General features: G+C 48.2%; 1 protein-coding gene across 2 annotated transcripts in view; it reads right to left on the bottom strand.

Annotated features, from left to right (window-relative positions):
* The window catches only part of GRID1 (glutamate ionotropic receptor delta type subunit 1), a 678,670-nt gene that overhangs the window by 21,254 nt on the left and 644,881 nt on the right, over nt 1-12,535 (bottom strand). For both annotated transcript variants that reach the window (XM_027129687.1, XM_027129688.1), the window contains exon 14: nt 5,285-5,451. In XM_027129687.1, the coding sequence (XP_026985488.1) occupies nt 5,285-5,451 (167 nt within the window). The remainder of the gene's footprint in view (nt 1-5,284; nt 5,452-12,535) is intronic.

The raw sequence follows: 12,535 nt of genomic DNA, 5'->3' as shown, positions 1-12,535 counted from the left end.
CTGGACAGGGAGCCCGTGGTAGCTGGCAGCCCCCGGGCTTCTCACACCGAAGCTTTTTTATTTGTGGAGGCCGGACACTTTTGGCCTGGTCCATGGTCATCTGTTCAGGTGACAACACCCTCAGTGGCCTCTCTGAGCCCTCTGGGTATGCACAGTTCAAGAGCAGTGGTTCTTGATGGTCAGGAGAAGCTCATGGCCAACTGGCCACTTGAGCAGACTCTGCCCTGGACCTGAATTGCAGGCCAGCTGTGACCACAGGCTGAAGCTGAGCTCAGTTAACAATCATGGGCTGTGACTGTGGAGAGGGAGGGAGACAGCCCAGAGGGGGTTCCCTGCCCTGTCAGCACCTAGGGGCCAGCGTAGTGTGGCATCTCGCCGGCTGGGTACAGCCTGGCTCTGTGCAAAGAATCTGCACCAATCCCAGCTGGGTGTCCTCGGACAAGTGACTCGCCCCTACTAAGCTTGGCTTCCTCATCATTGCAGGATTGACCCATGATTACCGGGAATGAGTAGATCCTTTGGACCTCCGTGGCTTCCCCTGGGCAAGCACAGTGGCCGGCACAACTTGAGCCATCAAGGGATATTTGTTGCATCGATAATGTACGAATGTATGAACGGAATCGTGAAAACTAACCCGAACTAAAGTGGCTGTGGTGAGATACTGTCGGCTAAGTGGCCAGGGCACAGGTCAGCACAAGAGACTTAGAATTCAGCTTGGTCATTGGGATAAAGGCATGATTTACACAGGCATTTGGGGTCGCACTTGGGATGCCACAGGTCTCTTCTGTGGCACATGCCATGATTAATTGGGCAGCTGCAGGGTCCCACTACCTCCAAGTGGCTCTGGACGTGTTAGGGAAGCTGCATGTCTGTACGTCCACTGGCTCATGCTGAGTGGCCGTTACGTACGTGTCTACTGGCAGTTCCGAGTAGGCTGGGCCTCCTGGCAGTTACGGGAAGCCCAGGGCTAGGTATGCAGGACCTCAGGGCCTTCAAGAGGACTCGTGGTTGGGCTACTGGCTCACCATGGAGAAGCAGCAGAGTTTTTAATTTATTGCCACAGATTCTGCTCTGATGGACACCAGTCAAACCCAGACTCTGCCGTCACACTAGCCACGTTAGGAAACCTCTCAACTTTAGCTTTCGTATCACTAAAATCGGAGATCATAACAAAAGTGAGAAAGGCTGGGAGCTGGGACCCTTTACCGGAGTGCTTGCACTTGTACCTGGACAAATGTCTGCTGCAGCAACAGAACACAAAGAAACTGTGACGGACTGAAGATAACTGCATGCATGTGCAGTCGGGGCCATTATGAAGAGTAAGATACAAAAGGGCCACAAACCAACTGCTGCTTCTAAGTTTCAGGGAGCAAAAGCAGGGTACTGCACACGATCCCTGCACACAGCACCCCCACGGGGGTGGGCAGACCACCTAAGCCAGCCCTCCAGCCAGACCCAGCCATCCGCCCCCACCCTTACCCCATTTAAGGTACAAGCTTGCCCCCCTCCCCACCCTTGGGGAGTGAGCAAGGGACCTTTGTCTTGTTTTTGCTCCCTCCTGCTATAGCACGAGTCCCAGTAAAGCCTTGCCTGAATTCCTTGTCTGGCCTCTTATCAACTTCTGTTGATTCAAGAGTCCAAGGACCCAGGTCGGTAACAAAAGCACCTACCTCACAGAATTATCACAAGCAGATGAAAAGCGGGAGAACACATGGGACCACTCAGCTCAAGAGCTAGCAAGCAAGAAGAGCTCCAGAAAGCTGGTCAGTATAGCACCACCCTCTGGCGCCATACTGACCAGCAGCCCTAGCCATCCAATGTTTACACAAGCTGCCTTTTACTGAGGACACAGTAAGGACTGACCATTTTACATTGTTTTAATCCTCACAATAGCCTGCAAAGTAGCTCTTATGTTTACAGATGGAAGACCTGAGGCTCAGAATCTAGATGGCTTGCCACCAGTTGCAATTAGCAAGTGGCGTAGCTGCTCTTCAGGGCTGGGTCACGCTGACCCGGGAGGCCATGCTCTCTCCAGGACACCAAGCTGCTAAGTGCAGTCAGCCTCCTCTCTGAGAGTCACCTCCAGCCTAGGGGATGGTGAGACTCCAACAGGAGCGGGGCCAGAGGGCCGGATTCCCACTCTTGGGCTCATTAACTGCAGGAGGCTTCATTTTGCTGACGCTTCCCTTCTTCCTGCTCCTTGTAATTGTATGCATGTTTATGCCCAATATTATTCCAGGAAGACTGTAAGGCAATTTACAGGAAAACACAGAATAAAATAAAAACAAACAAGCTAATCCAAAAGAAAATTTAAATATGTAAGCAACAGAGGGAAGATAAAACAAGTCACGGGCACAAAATGACTCCTGGAACGAGGCTAAACTAATGCACACCATAATAATCTCTACTCCTGCTTATGAGTAAGCCAGAATGATAATAGCCACTTCCTGAAGCCAGTTGTCCTATTTTCCAGACAGATATAATTGCAGGTGCTTTCCTTTAGTCAATAGTCGTGGAGGCTGCCACATAGTAGGTGCTCTATAAATGGCTATTAAGTTGCTAAACATTTGCTGAATGCCTACTCTGCATGCCATGGTCCATAAAAGGGCTTTGGCACTCAACCGCAGTCCCACACACACACGTAAGTTGTAGCCTAAAGACCCAGTCCTCTGCCAAAACAAGGGAACATATCTGTATTCAAGGAAATAACTTGAGTCCCTGGGACTCAGGGAAGGAAGGCTACAGCAGTTCCAGATAAGACTGGGATCTGCTATTTCCATAGGATTCTTTTTCTGTCAATGGCATGGGGCATTGCTTCCTGGACCTGCCCCCTTCCTCCTCTCAGGCATGACCCAGTTAGGGGCAGCCCCCAGTTCTGCATGCATCATATAATGGAGCCTCTTAAAGAACCGTTGGCGGCAGAAAGTTGGAAACCTGAAGCCTTGAGTGTTCTCCCCAAGTAGGTACCCACGTGTCCAGGCAGGGGAGGTGGGGACGCTTCCAGCCCAGGAAAGGCTAAAACATAGACACCAATGACAATACTTCAGGAGGCCAGCACAGCCTACCAAGGACATTCACTTACAGTCCTAGAGCATGTGGCCTTCTGATGAAAGCAAAGGGTAATTAATCACTTCCTGCCAAAATGACACAGAAACTGGACTAGCCACTTTCAATCATGTTTGTTGAAAGATCCAGCCAAGAACCAGGCTCTCTCCTCTCTCCAGTCCGTCAGTGTTCACTTCAGCAGACTTTCAGGGGATCTCGGAGCAGTTGGAGTGCACGGGGACCCTAAGCTTTCCACACTGGGGACCCTGTGCTTCTGTGAGCACTGTGTTGGGGCACATTAGCTGTCTTGGTGGTGCTGCTGCTGCTGCGTTGGTCCCACAAGCTCCCTTACCATCTGTTACCAACCTGTGAGAGAGGTGCTCACAGGCTGATGGCCTGGGGAATGCCCTGAGCATCCTGTCTCAGAAAACCAAGTAGGGTAAACCTCAAGAACACCACTGTCTTATATACCCTGGAGAGAAGCCATCCCTTCTTCATGCCTTTAATCCCAGCAATTGATAAATCACTACTCCTCCTTCTCTTGTGTCATCCATCTCTGCTCCAGGGAGCAAAGGGAGGCATGGCATGTATACTTGATTAAATTCTACAGAAAACCCCAAAGCCTCATTGAACTTAATTACTTCTACCCCTTTTCCCAGTTTTGCAAACAAGCCACTGAATGAATGGGCTGCAGGCCCTCCTCCTAGGCCTCTCCCTGATGGGGTTTAGGCTCAGGTGCTCGTGATCAGAAGAGCCCAATCAACATCTGGGAGGTGGGAGGAGGGAGGGCTCAGAGATCCGATAGCAACATGGGCACAGCACTGGGGCTCAGGGGACCTGCCTTCTCCTCCCAAATCTGCCAGTTGCTGGCTGAGCTGCCCTCAGCGCACATTACCCTCTCTGAGCTTCAGGATGTGAAACGAATGATCTTTAACAATTCTCACCCCTCCAAGTGGATGCTCCTCAGTGCTGGAAAACATGTGTTCATCAGGTAACAGGGCGCTGCCCCTAAGCCTCAGCGCCATGCCGGCCTTTTCACCTGGCCGCTTCTGCCACAGTTTGGATTCTGGTGGACCAAGGCAGAGCTCTAGTTCTGCTCCTTCACCCACCAGGATGTCACTCCACAGACATGTGTGAGTGGTGGGCTTAGACATCACTGGGGACACGAGCCCCTGTTAGCAGGCTGGCTGCTGGGAAAAGGCCACTGAGCTCACCCATGCTGTTCACCTCCATCCTCTCTGTGAGGCCAGGTAACCTGGTCAAGGGCTAAGGTAAGTTCCCGTGGGGAAGCGAGAAATGGGGGTGGGATGATGAGAGATTATCTTCGTCAAGGAGGCCGACCAGGTGTCCAGACTGAGCACTTGGAAACTCAGTCATGCCCAGGAGTCCAGAGAAGATCAAGTTCAAAGGATGGACGTGCACCAGAAAATCACCTGGGAAGCTAAAGAGGCCAATGCAAACTAGACACACATATTCATTTCTGGCGGACAGGGTCCACGTGTCTTTGCTTAGGCCAGAACACTCCTGTCTGCACAGTGTTTCCCTCCACTCTCCCCCAACACGCCCCATTGCTAGTATCAATTACCAGGAGCTGATCCGGAAAAGATGGGGAGGTGGGCAGTGAGGGCCAGGTCCCTGTCCTGCCCCAGTGGACAGCATCTGCTCCCTCAGCCCCTGTGCAGGTGAATATGGAGTCAATCTGCTTCTCTGGCCCCAGTTTTTCATGTCTCCACACTGACTCTTTCCACCCTGCATTTATCTTAAGTAGTTATTATTGGGCCCTTCCCAGATCCAGTTAATCTTTCATTTAATTTTAAATTACTAGGCCCATCTGGCTAACTCCTACTCTACCTTCAGGCCTCAGGTGCCACCTCCTCTGGGAAGTCCTCCCTGGTCTTCTGGGTCTGGTCAGATGCCCTTCTTTGAACTCCACCACCCCCAGAATATCCTCTCTGTCTCACTGACTGCCCTGTGCTGACATCGCCTACTCACATCACAGCTCCCACTGAGACTATGCAGCTTCATGGGAAGGTTACACATACTTCCTCTTTTTTATCCCAGGACCTGGCATAGGACTAGTTGGGGACAGGGGTGGAGGGCAGCATGTACTGGTACATAGTCGGCACTGAGGAAAACGTGATGAATAAACAAGTTTGTGTTGGCTCTCATCTCCCGAAGGCTGGTTAAACCCCAACTGGAGCATGGGGGCTGCCAGCGTGTTCTGACTGACCGAGCCTACCTCTGAGAGAAGAGGTCCCTGTAGGGGCTGCCATGCTGCAGGGCGATCCCATAGCCCTTGCTGCTAACGCTGTTGCCAGTGACAGTCACGGAGCAGTCGTCATCTGTCAGGGCTGCGTACTCCACCACGGCCACATCCCACAGAAAGGCGTAGTTCCCCTTCTTTGCCTGAAACACCAAAATCACCATGAAGTCAGGCAGACCTGGCCTCCCGTATTATTTTCGAGCAGTGAGGCCTCTCAGTGGTGGGATTTGAGGGACCCTTCTAAATGGTCCTCCTGCCCAACGAGCCGGCACAGCACACTCTCCTATTTTCTGGTCTGCAGGTTCCACCCCTGGTTGATGCCACTCACTGTGGTTAGACATAGAAGGATGTGATGATGAATGCAGGAGGCCCCAGTGCTGCGCATCTCACAGAGAGGTGGGCAAGATGAGCTGTACGTGGCCTCTGAGCTAGCTTCCTGGTCACAGTGCCATGGACCTGTTTCTCAGAGTAGTGAGCTCACCTTGGAGAGTGCAGAAAGTCTGACCTCAGGGAATTGAGATATTCTGACCGGAGATTTAGGGGGATGCATGATAGTATCCATTTAATATTTCTACTTAGAACTTGACTGAGCCCTGCTTAAGGCGAACATGGGAGACGGCCCTAGGATCAGTGCCCCCGAGTGGCTGTGACTTAATATCTAAGTCATGAACTTGCTATGCCTGGGGAAGAAGCCATTAAGGACAGGGTCCTGACTGTTATGGTGCCAAGCCAGGATTCTGCCGCTTCCCTTTCACTGCCCACACAAAAGTGTGCACACACAAACACACACGCACATACATAAGCATACACACATTTATATGCACACAGATAGATATGCATACATGTGCATAAACACACGCACATGCATCTACATGGAGGAGGCTTCTGGTGTCAGTGTCTCTATATCCATGCAATGGTGGCAAATTGTTCCATCCGAATTTGCCTGTGGCCACAGCTGAAGTCCCACTCCATCACACCCATCCATAGCAGACATTCAGTTCTATCCTGAGCCATAATCCTGACTTGGCCTGGAGTTTAGGCACTCACAAGTAATGTGAGCTGCTTTTATTTTTGGAAGAAGATGCAAACTAGACACTGTCACTTGGCCAGCTTAAAATAGAGCATGATGTTCTTAATGCAGCCAAGAGCCTGGTTTTAATTCTCTAGTGAACATACAGACACCTCATGCTTTCTTCTCTCCTACCACAGCTCACACTAGATGCTGGACGACCCCAGCCTGGGGCAGTGGCAGGGCTGAAACATCACAGGTAACAACAGGCCAAGCTGGCAAGCTACAAGCTTTGTGGCACTGTCAGCAGGGGTGTTATTCCCTTCTCCTGCCTTTATTCAGTTGTCTTTGTGTCCACTGAGAATCTCCGGAGAATGCCATAGCTGCTTAGGTGAAGCTCATCACGATATTGCTTCTTTTGGGACCCTAGGTGCCCGTGGGCCAAGCTGGCTTATTTTCTCATCAGGAGTTTTCCATCCGAAGGCTTTGTGGGTGGAGCATGGCCTCCCCCTGCCAGGAATAGACTGCTCCTAGCCATTCACACAATTTTACCCGACGATCTTGTAAGAAATGACATAGACCATACCACCCATTGATATTCACCTCGGGAACAATCCAAATATTACCTCAGAGCCTCTTTCCTTGCCCAAGTCAATTTCAGGAGTCCCTAAAGGGCTTTGACCCAGGTTGCAAAATTACACTCATCTCTCTCCCTCCACATGGGAGCATAACAGTTTTGAAATTTTCTCCTGCTGGCAAACACGTTTTCTCATGAAAAGATATAAATTTTCCACCTCTTAGTAACCGAGTTTCTCAGCAAAATGTTGACTTATGACCTAATATTTGGCTTCTGTCCGACTCTGGAGCATTTCATACCCGTGCTTGTAATTCAACATGACAATCAGACATTGTTATTTGCACAATTTCAAAAGGGCATGTCATGTTGAAGAAAGAATTAAGATCAAGTTCGTTCCTACGTTTCAAGTGATGTTCCAAGAAGGAGAAAGAAATAAGCTGGCCTGCCTCAAGTGGAAACCGGCTCTGACAAAAGCCTGGCATGGCCACTTAACGGGGCACTTGGATCCGTCAAGCCACAGGCATCTGTGGCTCCAGCTTGGGCTAAGTGACAGGTGAGCACAGATCCATGAAGGAAGCTGCATTTATAGTCCCGCTGCCTAAGCTGAGAAGGCAGAAAACATATGGAAGGCATGCTGGCGATGTCTCAGGTGCAAATCCCTGCTAACCAGGAAGGCAGTCAGGAAAAGAGGAGAAAATAGAAGTTCTCCTTCTTGAGCTGCTGAATGACCCCAGACACTCAGTCTCCCTATTTGTAAACAGGGACTACATTGACTACCATAGTTCTTATGTCTGCTTCAAGAAGCACATGGCTGGTCCCTAATCTACCTAACTATGCCAGAACAGGGAAGACCTGGAGAGGCTGGCTGATGCGCCACCTCTTACATGTGGGCTAACTCAGAAACTGCAGCTGCAATGGAGCTCTAGCCTTATAAAATACTTCCCATCCCCAACAACCCTTCCTCACTTCCTCAGCATCCCACGGCTTCCTGGGTCCTCTTCTCTTAGCCTCATGCTGAGTAAAATGCACCACCCTGGGCTTCCCAAGTTCATCAGTTTCCAGCACAACTTCCTGGACCTTACAGGTGTCTCCCCAATCTTCCTGGTATGTCGCAGCCCCTGTATGAGACAGAAAGCTTCTTAGGTAGGACCATATTCTCAGGAACACTTCGGATGCCAGTATCAGAAGCCCAAACATGCCATCCACCATGGCTATACCCCCTCTATAGAGACCCTCTTCTTGATCCAGGCAGAATGAACGCCCCATAACCTCCCCACAGTTATAACCCTTCCTTATGGGATCAGAACCGATTTTCCATGCAGCCTCTAATAGTTATGTGTCCACCTTCTTATTCTGTGCTGCTTATCCAAAAGTTCTGGCTTCTCCATATGTGGGGGATGCCAGATACATCAAAAATCTGCCTCCAAGAGATCCAAGAATTTCCTCTCTTTCTCTCCCCTCCTGTCATAGGCTCATCCTCTGCCTTTCTTGAGTCTGAGCATCTCTCCCATTCTGCTCTTGGTTCAGCTCCTTCCTCTGTAGCTCAGCCTCTTGCCTCGTCTCTACTTCCATTGAGAAGGCATCTCTACGCCTCTCCCTCTACCCTCCACCCCCTCAACTCTGTGCCAGAGATCTCGCACACTTTGGGACATCTGTCATTTCCTATTTATATTAACTACTTCTTTTTGCTGAGGATTGTTTTCCAGTCTCTTGGGAAGACAGACTATTGGCAGGAATCTAGCCTCTTCTCAACTGTGTGCCACTGGCTGCTCCTCACAGAGAAAGAAGGGTGAACCAGACACCTTCCTGCAGGAAACTGGGAACGCTTTGGCTAAATGGCACAACAGAGCTCTAGGGTGGCTACTTTGCCAGCGTTCATACCAACTCATCCTTTCTTATGTCTCCCAGTCCTGTCCTTTCGCTACTTCGCAGGGGGCTGAGGGGAGTTAAGGAGGATGTTATGTGAGATCAGAAGCAATAGGCAGTGAGCTGTTCACAAATAGATTATTGACGTTTATTTCATAAAGTCTAAAAGATGAAAGCGGTACCATAGATTTGTGTTCTGCGTTAAAACAAAACAAGAACAAATACTGGACTTCACCTCTTTAATGAGTTATATTACCTTGATCTGGCTGGCCCATTTATAATATTAAATGTATTCCTAACTTCTAATCATTGACTTATTATGCATCAATGCCTTGGAATGCGGCTGTTGGAAAGTTAGGCTGGAGACAAGGCTGGTAGATTCAGCCAAGCCTTCCCCAAGCCTTTGGCTCTATGCAGAAGGCTCTATGCAGAAGGTGGGCACAGCGACCCAGGGAGCCCTTCAGAGCTGGCTCTGGAGTCCCGGGACACCAGCCCAAGATACTTCCAGGAGCTATGAAGGTATCTTTAGCTCATCTAAGACAGTGGCGGTTTGACAGTTAACACAGTCTAGGAATATAATTTCCTACTTCCACAGTTTGTTTTTAATTGGTCATATCCAGTGTTAGTGAGGTTGTGACAAAGTGGTTGTGATCCTTCGCGGCCACAGGCATCACAGAATGACACAACATTTCGGAAAGTAACGCAGCATCCATGACATGAACGTCTAAAACTGCTCCTACCCTTTGCCCTAGCAAATTAAGAATTTAACCTAAAAAGTAAACCAAACGTATCTATGTATCTTAATGACGTGACAGGCATTTTAAATCTAATGTTGACTATAAAGTAAGCATGGGACAGTTTAAATATTTAATTTAGGGACATAATTTAATAAATTATGGTTCACTAATACGATATGGTTTTATGCAACTGATAGTAATTATAAAGACTATGCAGAAACATAGAAATGTATATATACATATTATATATATATATACACACATAGAAATATATACATATTATATATGTAAATTAGTAGAAAACAATGGGATGGATACACTATTATTACTGTTCTGTATATATGTGAAATGTAATACGCCAAAAGATGAACAGGAATATTACATAATGGAGTGGGATTAGTGGTGATTCTTAGGACAAATTGATTAAAATATTTTCTTTCATCTTGTTACACAATCTATGCTATCACACACTACATAGGTACCAGATCCGATCTCTGTACCAGATTCAATCTCCGTTGCCTTGTGTGCTCTTGGCTCCTAAAGGCGCTTTTGCCCATCAACAGAGCACAAAGGTCTGTCAGAGCTCTCCGGTTTCCCAGGGCACTGGCTCCCTGACACTATTCAAACACGTGGGAAAGTCTCCCTTACATCCCTGGCCTGCAGCTAAACATGTGGCTTCATTTCACTCTCTCCTTTTCCTTAAAAAAAAAAAAAAAAAAAAAAAAAAAAGAAAGAAAAGGCATTTGGTTCACACATAAAAGAAGAGATGTGAGGACCTTGGGGAAAGGAGGAAAGAACAGCTTTGACATCACATAAAATGTCATAGAAAATGTCCAGTTGGCACCTCAGGATGCCAGGACAGCAGCAGGTAGACAGACCACTCCTAGTTTGTCTCCCAGGAAGCATCTTAGCAAACAGAATCCAAGCCCATCCCTGAAGTCCACTTCCTCCCAAGTCCACCCACATGCTGATGCACTGCTACAAATGGAAAGGGATTGAGACCACGGGGCTGTCTGACCCCAGTGCTTACAGCAGCCTCCCTAACATTTGGGGAAACATGATTAGCCTACTTTGCTAGAGGAAGGCTGGGCACCATAAACAGAGTCACAAGTGAGCTGGGATATTGGATGGCTCATCGCCGTTGCTCCACACTGGTAATAAAATGAGATTGCATTGCCCTTCATTGCACCACTAACATGGCCCTTCCCAGAACTCACTTGGAGCACAAACTTTCCAAGACAACAGCCTTGGAGGCAAGAACTTCATAATGCTGTTCTACTCCATCCTAACTGATTTTGGAAAGGGACAAGCAACCACTCTATCCCCCCAAACAAGAATGCAGGTACTACAAACATCAAACACAAATACTATCAGAAAAGAAGTGCTAAAGGAAATCAGGTGTCTGCATTGCCAGGTACAGGGTAGGTGTGAAGTACCTCCTGGATGCTGGGTTGTCAGATACATGATTCCTTTTCTATCCATGGTATAATTCTGAGGGGCTGAACATTAACCCCATTTTACAGATGAAGAAACTGAGACTCAGAAAAATAAAGTGACTTGTCCCAAATAAACCCAGATGGTGAGTAGTGGAGCCAGGTCAACCTGGAGAAAGACAGTCATTGCCATTCCCACGGGTTCTATCACCAACAGCATTCCCCTGGGAAGTGCTCAGAGGGTAAGGGCACCATAGCAGTTTCCCCAGCCCTCCCTTCGTGAGTCCAAGCATGGCAGAGGGGAGAGCACAGGTTTCTTTGGCTCCAGTGACTGTCATCCTCCAGCTTTACAGAGGTGGTTCGTGGAACAGCTGAAATGTGGGGAGAGGGAAGACACAGGGGCCTGCGCTGTCTGTGGATGGGGATGTTAGGGTATCAGGGACACCTTGGAAACCTGATGCAGCCTCATGGGCATTAACCATCCAGTGACACGCTCATTGTCTCTCCTTGCATCCACCCTTCACCCCAACAAAGCAGAGCTCAGCATCCCAAATCTTAGCTCCTACGCTCATGTTCACAAAATCGCCACACATCACCACAGGCATCCTGAATCCTGGCTACAGTGATACATTATTATGCGCTACGCCAAATCAAAAGATGCAACAGTAAGACCCAGACTATCTATGGAGAAAAGAACAATTCTACGGTCTGCTGGCAGGAGTGTGTGCTGGAACGATATTTCTGGAACGGTAATTTGGTGGGGAGAATCAAATGCTTTTAAAATGTGCGTATGTAGCAGTTCTACCCTTAGGAATTCATTCTAAGGAATTATTCCCTTTCAGAGAAGATGTTTGTACAAAGATTCTCAGGGCAATATTGTTTAAACTAGCAAGAACTGGAAACCATCTAAATGCTTGACAATTGAGAATCAGCTAGGTAAATGATGTATTAGATGATGGAATATTATGTTACCGCTACTATGGTGTTTTAAAAGAGCATTCCCTGCTAAGGGAAACAACTGTCCGTGATGAAGAAGAGCCAGCCTGGGTTCTGGACTCCAACCGTACAGATACGAATCCCAACTCCACTGCTTGCTGGCTGTGTAAGTGCCGACAAGATGCTTAACATCTCTGAACCTCAGTTCCCCTGGATGTAAAATGGTCCATACTTCAGAGAGTTCTGATGACGATTAAATCCCTCAGTAAATGTAACATGCTTAGGGTTTTGCCTGGCATGTGGTGAGCACTAAATAAATGACAACCAGTATTATATCGTTTAGTGAAAAAGAACCTGTTACAAGAGAGTATTTACATTGTGATATCTTTTTAAAATTATTATGCAAGAACTTTATGAAGAATCAAAACCAAGTACCAAATACTATCTTTGGGTGATGCCATCATGGGTGACTCCTGCTGGTTTCTTTCAGTCTCCTGTGTCCCCATGTTTTCTGCAATTCAGCAAGCATTTCTTCTGTGACTGCAGCTGCCCAAGAGGGTAGTTTCAGTGATTCAGCCTCCTTCACAGAGCACAGGGTAGTGAAAAGAGCAGGATTCTGAATGAAGACAGACACACTGCCACATTCCAGCTCTCTGGTGAACCTATAGA

Source organism: Aethalodelphis obliquidens, unplaced genomic scaffold, assembly GCF_003676395.1.
Source record: "Aethalodelphis obliquidens isolate GAN/ISIS:26980383/991018 unplaced genomic scaffold, ASM367639v1 scaffold37, whole genome shotgun sequence".
NCBI classification, from domain to species: domain Eukaryota; kingdom Metazoa; phylum Chordata; class Mammalia; order Artiodactyla; family Delphinidae; genus Aethalodelphis; species Aethalodelphis obliquidens.
Note: the sequence above shows the minus strand (reverse complement) of the source record. Positions and strands in the feature narration are given on the sequence as shown.